We start from the raw sequence: 11,442 nt of genomic DNA, 5'->3' as shown, positions 1-11,442 counted from the left end.
CAAATTACATTAATTGGAAAGACATTTGTAGATTAATGGACCAATTTCATTGTATAGGTTTAATTATGCCATCCAATAGAGGACATCTAGCTTTGTTTATACAAGAAAACTGATATAATTATATTTACAAGTGTATTTTTTAATGAATTGTCATGAACAAGAAGATAAATTTGATTAGATTCTCAATACAACAACAAGACGTAGAACGTGTGACATCTCCTTCAATTAATTGTGTTATTATAGTCTTTAAAGAATGAGGACAATAATTATGAACGAAAAGACACTTATCTAAAAGACATGAGTAATTGTAAAGAACATCATGAAACGCCATTGGATGGGTGGACAAAGGAAGTTAGCAAAAAGAAAGAAGGATATGAAGTTAGAGATTCAACGAAATGTATTTGCACAATATGAAGAAGAAAACCAAAATGCTGTTGAGTATAAAAAAATTATAACACAAGACATAGTTGGATTAATAGGTTCACTCGATTTAAACACAATCAGAAACGATCTTCAAGAACACAACATTGAAATGTGTGATCAATTAAAGAATGATTTAGCAAAAAAGAGGAATGCAGAAGAAAACAATAACGAAGAACAAAATATGAGTTATTCAACAGAAGGTAGTAATGAGAGTAGTGAAGAAAGAGAGAAAAGTAAAGGAATTGATAAGGATGTCATTTTAGAACCAGATGATTTTATTTTGTAATTTGGAGATAAAACTCTAAAAAGAAAATGATTTAATTTAAAAACTCATTTATTGAGTATTTTGAATTTATTATGAAATAGTATGTCCAAACACTGGTTGTTATTGATAAGACTTTTAAAATTATTTAAATAGATAATTTAGAGTGTTAACAGTTTCTGAAATAATAAGAGTTTATCTGTTCTCTTTAACGTTAAAAGCGATTATTTATGAATCTGGTTATTAGATGTATCATTATTTAATAATTTACTATATCTACTTTTATTTGTTTTTATATCTATTTTATTTTCTTTATTGGACAAGATGTATGTGTTTCCCAGTTATATTATTGTGTGATATATATAACTAAAACAAATCAAATTAACTGAATTGAGAATTTTGTTGTGTTTTCTTCATTTAGTAATGTTTGCAAAATGAGTTTCTACATAGTTGTATGATTCATCAGTACTTTAAACCATTTATCAAGAATGTTATTATTGAAAATACAGTTTCATGTGATTATATGTTGGTGTTATGAGTTAAGATTTTGTATGATATAACACAAATCAGTTTTGAGTAAGAGATATACGTGAGTGTTTTAATGATAAAAATTGAAAGGAATTAGACTCATTACAAAGATAAAAGAAATTGAGAAGAACTAGTCTCAAAGATGAAATCTTCAAGTAATTTCAAAGAATAAAATAAATAAATTAATTACAAATTGAAATGAGAAATAAATTTAATAAAAAAAGTGATTTAAATAAAAGAGAATTCAATTTAATTCAAATATTGATTAATAGAATGATCTATCTTTAAAGTTCCTTGAGCTTTAAGGAATGAAATAGTACTAATCATTGATAATAATGTAGAATTTGTATTAAATTGAGGATAACAATCCCATAAAATATTTAATAAAGTATTACGTTGATATTGATTAGCTAAATTTCCAATACTTTCAATTAATTTAGTTAATTCAATATTAATTAATTTATCATTTAATTGTAATAAAGAAAGAATAATGTTATGAAGAATATGAGAATCTTTACAAATACTTTCAACAAAAATTCTTTCAGAATCTTTATTTTTTTCTAAATCATCAAGAACTTTTTGACGTTCTTCAATAATTGTTTGAAGTTGAGTAATTCCATATTTAATTGGTTTTTCTCTAATAGTTTTATCCACATTAATTAAGAAAGAACTTCTAAGTAATTTTAATAATAAAACAATAATATCATTATGAAGATTCATTGAAAGAAGTTCAATCATTAATAAAAAGATTTCATTATCTTCTCTAATATATTGTTGGAATAAATTTGGACGTTTAAATGATGTTCTAATAATTTTATAGATTTCTTCTTTAAATTCATTTTCATTTTGAATTTCTTGTTTTTTAATAAGTTGATTCATTATTTCAATAATTTTTGGAATAGAATGTTGGTACATTTCTGAATCAGTTTTTAAATGAAAAGCATAAGCACCACCACCAAATTGATATAATACTCTTTTACATGAATATGAAATAGTATGAAATTCATTTTTATTTACTAATTCTCTTATTTGTTTATTCCAAATTTCTTTATCATCAATTTCTTTAATTTCCATATCTCTTTTATAATTAAATAAATAATAAATAATTGACATAATATTTTCAATAATTTTTATTTCAATATCATCAAACATTGATTCATTATTTTCACTAATTGGTTTTCTATGAATATTTCCTTTTTCTCCTTTAATTTGAATTTTTAATTTACCATTAATAATTTTATTATATTCTTTATTAAATAATTGATAAAGTTCATGTTCTATTCCATTTTTATTTTTAATAATTGATTTAGCAATTATTCTTGATAATGAAACTGATGGTTTAGGTAAAATACCTTGTTTAAATGAATAAATAATATTAGTTAATTCATTTCTAGTATATTGTTGATAATATTCAATATCTAATGAACTTAATAAACAACTTATTAATTTAATAATAATAAAAGAATTTTCTTCATTATTTTCTTTAATTATTTCTATCATTTTATCAATTAAATTATCAATATATTCTTCTTTTATAATATAATTTTTTTGAGTTATAATCCAATAAAATATAACTCCCATCATTCCAAATACATTACTTTTTTCTTTAATTTGATTCATTATTTCTAAAATACCATTAATAATTCCATAAATCATTTCATTCATTTCTATTGGTTCTCTTTCATCAATAATTTTATTAATTGACATTTCTTTTGTTTCTGTAATTGTTTGTAATTTTTCTTCTTTTCCTTTATTTTTATTATTTACCATTACATTTAATGTTTCTTTAATATTTTTAACATATTCAAATTCTATTTCTCCTCCTTTAATTTCAATTTGTTTTTCTACAGCAATAATTTTATTTTCTTGAATAATACTTCTAATAGTATATTCAATTTCTTTTATTCTTGGTTTTTTTTCTGTAAAATATTGACAAATTGTAATTAATGCTATTTCAGATAATTGTTGAGGTAATAAAATAATTGTTTTAATAATTTCAAAATGTTGTTTATAATGATTTTTTGAAATTTCAATAATTTCAATATTTCTTAATAAAATTTTAATAAGAATACTAATAATACTTGGTTTTAATTCATTATATTTATCAATAACATTATTACAAAAATTAGTAATAAATCTAGGATTACTAATAAGATATTTTAAAAGAATATTAGGTTTTTTATTTTGATTATCATAAATAAATAATAAATATTTATTCCATTCTTTATTATCATTTGAATTAATCATTTTTTCATTAATTTCTTTAAATTTTTCTATAATTTTTTGTTCTGTTTGTTCATTAACTGAAAGTAATTTTAATGTATCTTGACATGCTTTATTAATTCCTTTATATCCTTTATTATAAATTTCTTTAACTTTATTAATAATATCTTCTTTATATTCATCTCTATCTTTATTACTTCTAGTGATATTATAAATTATTCCAATAATTTCAATTCCTTTTTTAATACATTCTTCAAAAATATTATTTTCTTTTCCTTCTTTATTATCTTCTTTTTTCATTTCTTCAATTATTTTTCTTTCTTCATAATTAAATTCTTCTTTACTTTCTCCATAAATTTCTATATCTTCAATTGAAATATTATCTTCTTCATTAATTGTAGAACAATAACTAATATTAATATTATTTAAAAGTGATTCTTTTTTTCTTAATTCAATATCATACCATCTTTCTCCTTCTCCAATTGGATAATTTCTTTCTTTAAAATTAATTTGTTTTGGTACTTTTTTTCCAAAATAAATTTTAATTCCTCGAATGACTTTTTTTGTACATTGAATATTACAATGATATAATTGAATTTTACCTTCTGGAATAATAATTTTTTTATTATCTTCTTTTATTTCATAATCTTCTGGTTTAATATATTCTATTTTTTCAAAAAATCTTTGTTTATTTGATCTCATTGGTTTTAATTTATTAATTTTTTCAATTTCTTCGGTTTCTTTTAATCCAATAAGATTTCCATTACAAATTCCAATAAATATTATTTTTTCTTTATTACTATAACAAATTCCTCCAATTTCTTCTTTTTCATATAATTTAATATAATTTAATCCATTATTCATAATTTTATATGATTTAATACTTTTATTTTCTTGACAATTACTAATCATTGTATTTTTACTTGTTTCAATAAAATATGTTGGTAATGTTTCAAATATTGTTTCTACTTCATTATAAATTTCTCCTTTATTATTTAATTCAATTAAATAACTTTCTAATGTTTCTTTACTTAATATTAAAATATTTTCTCTTTCTAAATATTTTATTATAAATAATTCTTTTTCATGATTTATTTTAAATTCTTTTTGAATAATTTCTTCTTTATTATTTTCATTAAATGATTTAGGAATATCTTGATAAAATAATTCTGATTCAGTAGTACTAATAATAATTCTTTTTATAATTGGTGTTTTAATAATAACACTTGATAAAATTTCTCCTTGTAAAATTTTATAATCAATACTTGATTCAATAATTGAACTATTATTTTCATTAATTTTATTAATTTCAAATATTTTAATTGAATTTCTTGTTGTAATTGCAATACGTTCTTTATCTATCCATTCAATACAATTAATAAAAATATCTTTATCTGTATTATCCATAACTAATTCAATTTGTTGTTCTTCTTCATTTTCTCCAATAATAATAATTTCTGCATTTCTATATCCATTAACTAATATTTTTTTATTTTCTTCTGGACAACAACTCATATTAATAATTTCAAATGGAACTTCAATAATATTATTTTCTTCATTATTTTCATTTCTTTTTAATGAAAGAAGTTTTTGAATATTATTAATTTCAATTTCATTTCCTTTTCTTACATAATAAATTCTTTCTTCATCACAACATATTAAATTTTGTTTAATAATTCCTTTAGACACCATTGGTATAATTCTCATATTTTGACTACTTTTCATTTTAAAATGGTTATTATCAATAAGTATATTTTCTTCATATCCAATACCAATTCCTTCATTTTGTAACATAATTTTATTTTTTAAAATATTTTGATTTTTATCTTTTTCTTCTTTGTAATGTTCTTTTGTTTCTTCAATTCTTTTAATTAATTCTTTAATTAATTTAGGTATTGTATAATCTCTATTTAATGCTCTTAGAATAGCTTGTTGTTTTTTATCTTTAATTCCTTCATCATTATTACGTTTTTTATCTTTCTTTTTTTCTTCTTCTTCTTCTTTACATTTACATTCACAAATACTAGTTATTTCACCAAGATAAATAGTATCATGTCCTTCATGACAATTTTTAATACATGAATTACAACAATTAATATCACAAACATAACAATGATACATTGGTTGTTTAAATTCTTCTTTATATTCTTTTTTACTACATTTATCTTCTATTTTAATTATTTCATCATTTCCTTCTTCTTCTTCTTTTTTAATAAGATTTTTTATTTCATTCTTTTTTTCTTTCTTTGGAATAATCATAATAATATGTTGGATTTCTTCAAATAATGATGAAATACCTTCTATTTCTTTATAATTAAATTCTTTATATTCTTTATTTATTTTTTCTAACCAATTATTTAATGAATTAAGAATAATAATAAATTCTCCATTTTCTAATGAATATTCTGTAATTATTTTAAAATATTTTCCAATATAATTTGGATATTTCTTAAATACTTCTTCAATTCCTTGTGAAAATGCTTCAATAACTCCATTAACATTAACTTGTCCAGTAATAGCATTAATTTTCATAATTGTATTAATAAATTTAAAAAATTGAATTGTAGTAGAACTTTCAGCAATTCTAAAGATATTATCATTATCATTAAATCCAATAATATTTTGAATACCCCATTTTGAAAATATTTCTTTTCCATTTCCTTCAATAATTGTTTCAATTTCATCTTTAATAGAATTATTTACATTACATAATTTAATAATATATTTCATAATTTCTTCATTAACTTCTTTATCTATAATTTCACTAGCACATTTAAAATATATGATTAAATTTGGTTCTCTATAATAATTTTTATGTTGATAATAATACATTTCACCTCCAACTTTTCCATGTTGTTTTTGAATTTCAATATCTTCAATAATTTTTTTCATTTCTTTAAAATATTCTCTAATATTTGGAATAATAATTTTATATTCTTCTTTTTTATTTTGATATTCTATTAAAAAATCTTCTAAAAAATCATCAATAATTGGTAATATTGCTTGTTTCATCATTGGTTCACTTAAAGTATCTCCACAAAGTTTTTTTCCAACTTCTATTATTTCTTTTTCAATAAATTTATTAATATAACTAATTGATAATTTAAAAATTTCTTTCATAATTTTACTATCTTGATAATTTCCATTAATATTATTTCTTTCACATATTTCTTTTATTAAAATAATAATACTTTCTATTAAACTTTGTTTCATTCCAATTTTTCCTTGTTTACTAGTAATATTTGGATGATATTCAATACTTTCAATTAAATAATTTAATGGATGAATAAATTCTTTCATTTTAATTCCTTTTTGTGTTCCAATTTCTTTAATAATATTTTTCTTTTCATTAATTTCTTTTGGTGTTGAATACATTTCTTCAATAATATGTTCAATACTATTTAAATCAATTCCTTTATACATAATATCAATAAAAATTTGACTATATTCTTTATTTATTCCTTTTTCTTCAATATATTCTCTCCATCCTTTTTTCATCATTTCACTATATTTTTGAAGAATTTTTGTAATAATATCAAATAAAATTTGTGGTTTTTTAATACATATTTCATTACATGCTTCACTAAAACTTTGAATTGGTAATATAGGAAGATTATCAATAATTCTTATTTTATTATTATTATTAACAATTTCTTCTTCTTTTATTTTTTCTTTTTCTTCTTCTTCTTCTTTATACATTATTTCATTAATACTATTAATTTCTTTTTTTAAAATTTCTCTTTGTGTTAAATTATTATTTGTATTTTCTTCTTCTTCTTTAATTTTAATTATTACTTTTTTTCTTTTTAATAATTCTTCATTAATTTGAATATTTTCTTTATCTTCAACTTCTTCTTCCATTTCTTTAATTCTTGATTTAATCATAATATCATTCCAACAATGACTTTTAATTGTATCAATAATAATTTTAATTATACTTTCATAATGAATTCCTTGATCTTTTCTTTCTTCTTTAATATTTCCAATTTTATCTAAAATATTTATTAAATCTTTAAATAATTCTTTAGCATTATCTTCAATTTCTTTTGGAATAGGATTAATATCATAACTAAATAAATTCATCCACATAATTAATATAATTAATCCATCATTAATTCCATTATCACTAAATATTTGTTTATTTTGAAATTTTTCAATTATATTATTACTTGGTGGTAAAATAGTTAATAATTCAATAATATTATGATATAAATATTCATTAATCATTTCTTCTATTTCATTTGTAATTATTTTATTTATTTGTAAAAATTGAAGTAATTTATTAATAAAAATACAATATTCTTCTTTACTTAAAATATTCTGAATAATTTCTCCATTCTTTTCATTATTTTCTAATAATCCTCTTCTTATTTTATTAATCATATCTTGATATTTATTTTCTTGATTAAGACTATAAAATTCAATATTTTGATATTCTGTTCCTTCAATTTTTTTTTTAATTTCTTTAAGAACTTCTTGATTATATTTCATATAATTTGGATAAATGATATTTTCTGATTTATTAATAATAATATCTTTAGTTAAAATATTTTTTTGAATACTTTCAATAATTTCATTTCCATTTTCTTTAAAATGTTCAATCATATATTTTAACATCATACATAATCTACTTAAAATAATTTTATTAATTTCTTTATTTATTTCAATATTAATAATATTATTAAAAATCTGTATAATAAATTTCTTTTTATTTTCTTCTTTAAATGAATTATAAATAAGTAACATCATAATCATATATTCTTGACTTATAACTTCTCCTTTCTTCCATTCTTTTTCTTTTATGATTTTTTCTATATTTTTATTCATTGTTTCCCATAAATTAATTCCTTGCATATCTTCTTTATCTCCTTCTTTTTTATTTGTAATTCTATTAATCCAAACTCTTGTTAAAAAAATTATTAATTCATTTGGTACTTGAATTGGATATTCTTTATTTTGTTTTCTAATAATATATCCCATTAATTGTTCTGAAAGCCAATTATAATTAACTAATGAACTACATAATGATCTAAGATTCATTATACTTTCTTTATCTTTAACTAATGGTCCATATATTTTTTCTTGTGAATTAATATTAATATTATTAGATTCTATTTGAGTTAAAAAGATAATAACATCAAGATGATATGCATTAAAATATTTTGAAACATATTTTCTTAATTCTTCATTTGAACTTTCTCCAAAAATGAATATTGAAAGATAAAGTGGTAATGATCTAGTAATATCATAATTAATTTCTTTATTATTTTCTTCTTTCTTTTTTATTTCTTCTATTTTAATTTTTTTATCTTTAATTTCTTTAATTTCTTTATTTTCTTCTTTTCTTGGTGTTAAAATACTTTTTCTAGGTGTTAATGTATTTCTAGGTGTTTTATTTCTAGGTGTTTTTAAGAATGCATTTGATTTATTATTTTCTTTATTTGTAATAGAAATATCTAATTTTCCAATAATTTTCTTTTGTTTATTTATTTTATTTTCTTTTTCTTTTATTTCTTCTTCTTTTTTTATAAAAATTTTCTTTTCTCTTAATAATTCTTGTTCAAGATATCCAATTCCTAAGAAACTCATTAACAATAATGAAAAGATAATATCTAAAAATTTTCCTCCTGGTGAAAGAATAATTGTAGATAATACTGAGTTATTTTGTAATGTTAATGCATCAAATTCAACATCATACATTTTAAGTTTTAAAGGAATACTTGAAACATTTTTATATGAACTTTCATCAACAATAAATTTTTTATTATTTGATATTTTTTGAAAAACTTCTCTTGAAAATGTTAAAGCAACAGCCATTGGATATAAACAAGGCATATCAATAGATTCATTTGTATTATTTAAACTTTTTAAAAATTCTTTTAATGAAAAATTATTTGGTAATAATGTTTGAAAAAGATGAGCAGCACAATAAGCTTGCATGTTTGTTTCAACAACAATATTACCAATATTTTCTCCAATAATATTTATAATAGAATAAATAATACTAACTAAATTTTCACATTCATCATGATAATTAATTTCACTTAATAAATCATGAATTTCTGTAATTTTAACTAATACTTTACTAATATATCCAATACAAGTTGGTTCAATTTTAGGAAATGTATTCATAATAAATATTAATATTTCTTTAATTTCTTTATTAATTTTTTGAATATCATTTTGATTATTTATATTTTTTTCTTTATTATTTTTAATTCTTTCACTAATACTATCAATTGGAATAGTAATATATTCAAAATATTTTCCTATTCCTTTTTCTTCATAATTAAATATTCTTTGATTCTCTTCTATAATTTTTCCATAAATATCTTTTTCTTCTAATTCTTTATTTATTGTTTTAGTAACATCAATATTTAATAATCCTTTCATTATTTGTTTATCTAATATATTTTTATTATCTTCTTTTATTTCTTCTTTATTTCTTTTTTCTTTTAATTTAATTATTCCTTCACTACTCATTTCATTATAAAATTCTTTAACACTAAATATTTTTATTATATCTTCATATTCTTTTTCAATTTTTTCTTCCATTCCAATTTTAAATATAATTGTAATTTTTTGTATATCTTCTTTATTTATTTCTTTATTTTTAATATTCTCTTCCATATATTTAATAATAAAATGAATAAATATTTTCATAACTTTTTTTATTCTTTCTATTATAAAATATGTTCTTAAATGTGCCCATTCATATAAACTTTTTCTCATTTGATACATTATAATTCCTATCATATTTATTATTCTCTTCTTTTTCTCTTTTTCTTCTTCCTGTTTATTAATATCTTCTACTTCAATACAAAAATCTTCTACTATTTCTAAATCTTTTTCTTCTTTAAAAAAATTTTCTTTTATACTTAATTCATATAAATTTTTATTAAATTCTTCAATATATTCTTTAATAATTTCTTTACTCTCTTCTTTTTTTTCTTGTTTTATCTTATTTTTATCGTTCTATCTTTTAAGTATTCTTTTTTTATTACTTTATTCTTTTTCTAACTTGTTTTCAACTTAACAAACCATTCTTCTTTTAATTATTTCTTATTAAGTTCTTTTCTTTCTTTTAATTAAACTTTTATGAACTTCTCTTTTCTTTATTTCTTCTTTTATTAATTTATTTACTTATTTCTTAAAAATCTTCTAATTTAAATAATAAAAAGTTCAAATCTTCATGCCACACGCTTTAATTACTCTAAGTGCTGATATTACTGATGAAATTAAGAAAGAAATCGTCAGTGAATCAATGAAAATTTTATCTGAAGTTATTGGAAAACCAATTAGTTATTGTGCTACTCAAGTTGTTACTTCAATTGGTGGATTTGGTGGTAAAATCGTTAAAAGTGCTTTTGTTGATATTAAAAGTATTGGTGGATTAAAAGGAAAACAAGAAGGGTTATCTGATAGATATTGCAAATTATTGGAACAAAAAGCTGGCATTGAAGGTGGAAACATTTATTTGAATTTCACTGAAATGACAGGAAATAATTGGGGATATGATCATTCTACTTTTTAATCATATTACTTCATTTCTTTTAAATTCTTTTGATTATCTTTTACAATTATCTTTTTGATTAAAAGAACAAACAACTTAATACAAATAAAAAATAAATAACTCCTTTACTCGTTATGAAGAGGAGAAATAATTTCTATTCTTCTATTTACTCTAGCTACAGCATAAATGAGATAGCCACTCACCTTCTCTTCATTGTTAATGAAATCTTTTGCTAACAGTTTGTTTTGTAGATGTTATTCATAACCAACTTTTTCATGTTTATGATAGGTGTTCTTGAGTTTTATTTAGATTGTCAACAAACTTTCATTACGTGATTGATTTTTATTGTAATCTTCAGATATTAATGTGGAATAATACAAAAGATAAAACAATCAAATGAAATAGAGAAATAGATGAGAATAATAAGAAAACAACAAGGAAGAACTAAAAGATAATGAAATATTTCAACAAAACAACAGATAAATAATTAAAG

General features: G+C 19.7%; 2 protein-coding genes across 2 annotated transcripts, besides 44 other annotated features; one reads left to right on the top strand and one right to left on the bottom strand.

Moving 5' to 3' along the window:
• Positions 1 to 334: 334 nt before the first annotated feature.
• EDI_280120 (uncharacterized protein) lies at positions 335 to 709 on the top strand (the record flags this gene model as incomplete). Its single annotated transcript, XM_001741828.1, has 1 exon — positions 335 to 709. One exon carries the CDS (start codon positions 335 to 337, stop codon positions 707 to 709), a length of 375 nt encoding a protein of 124 aa, XP_001741880.1.
• Positions 710 to 821: 112 nt separating this feature from the next.
• Positions 822 to 849: a sequence feature (AT_rich).
• A 91-nt stretch (positions 850 to 940) lies between these two features.
• Positions 941 to 1,002: a microsatellite.
• Positions 1,003 to 1,380: 378 nt separating this feature from the next.
• Positions 1,381 to 1,451: a sequence feature (AT_rich).
• An 11-nt stretch (positions 1,452 to 1,462) lies between these two features.
• On the bottom strand, positions 1,463 to 10,480 carry EDI_280110 (centromeric protein E, putative; the record flags this gene model as incomplete). Its single annotated transcript, XM_001741827.1, has 2 exons — positions 1,463 to 10,411; positions 10,478 to 10,480. The coding sequence occupies 2 exons, from the start codon at positions 10,478 to 10,480 to the stop codon at positions 1,463 to 1,465; spliced, it is 8,952 nt and encodes a 2,983-aa protein (XP_001741879.1).
• Positions 1,643 to 1,694: a sequence feature (AT_rich).
• Positions 2,293 to 2,349: a sequence feature (AT_rich).
• Positions 2,417 to 2,475: a sequence feature (AT_rich).
• Positions 2,653 to 2,763: a sequence feature (AT_rich).
• Positions 3,185 to 3,430: a sequence feature (AT_rich).
• Positions 3,569 to 3,603: a sequence feature (AT_rich).
• Positions 3,699 to 3,759: a microsatellite.
• Positions 3,847 to 3,867: a sequence feature (AT_rich).
• Positions 4,055 to 4,184: a microsatellite.
• Positions 4,268 to 4,329: a sequence feature (AT_rich).
• Positions 4,424 to 4,577: a sequence feature (AT_rich).
• Positions 4,720 to 4,760: a sequence feature (AT_rich).
• Positions 5,229 to 5,262: a sequence feature (AT_rich).
• Positions 5,405 to 5,439: a microsatellite.
• Positions 5,570 to 5,684: a microsatellite.
• Positions 5,744 to 5,820: a sequence feature (AT_rich).
• Positions 5,957 to 5,994: a sequence feature (AT_rich).
• Positions 6,122 to 6,171: a sequence feature (AT_rich).
• Positions 6,356 to 6,405: a sequence feature (AT_rich).
• Positions 6,494 to 6,549: a sequence feature (AT_rich).
• Positions 7,055 to 7,083: a sequence feature (AT_rich).
• Positions 7,088 to 7,128: a microsatellite.
• Positions 7,214 to 7,251: a sequence feature (AT_rich).
• Positions 7,421 to 7,458: a sequence feature (AT_rich).
• Positions 7,613 to 7,730: a sequence feature (AT_rich).
• Positions 7,954 to 7,992: a sequence feature (AT_rich).
• Positions 8,068 to 8,175: a sequence feature (AT_rich).
• Positions 8,692 to 8,783: a microsatellite.
• Positions 8,908 to 8,963: a microsatellite.
• Positions 8,908 to 8,984: a microsatellite.
• Positions 9,188 to 9,216: a sequence feature (AT_rich).
• Positions 9,289 to 9,332: a sequence feature (AT_rich).
• Positions 9,413 to 9,440: a sequence feature (AT_rich).
• Positions 9,567 to 9,656: a sequence feature (AT_rich).
• Positions 9,766 to 9,927: a microsatellite.
• Positions 9,947 to 10,052: a microsatellite.
• Positions 10,065 to 10,130: a sequence feature (AT_rich).
• Positions 10,301 to 10,464: a microsatellite.
• Positions 10,363 to 10,454: a microsatellite.
• Positions 10,426 to 10,588: a microsatellite.
• Positions 10,589 to 11,319: 731 nt separating this feature from the next.
• Positions 11,320 to 11,442: part of a microsatellite that runs on past the window's edge.

The sequence above is a fragment of the Entamoeba dispar genome, genomic scaffold (assembly GCF_000209125.1).
Source record: "Entamoeba dispar SAW760 scf_1105229464111 genomic scaffold, whole genome shotgun sequence".
In the NCBI taxonomy this organism is placed as follows: Eukaryota; Evosea; order Mastigamoebida; family Endamoebidae; genus Entamoeba; species Entamoeba dispar.
The sequence above is the reverse complement of the archived record's forward strand: the minus strand, read 5'-3'. Positions and strand labels throughout refer to the sequence as shown.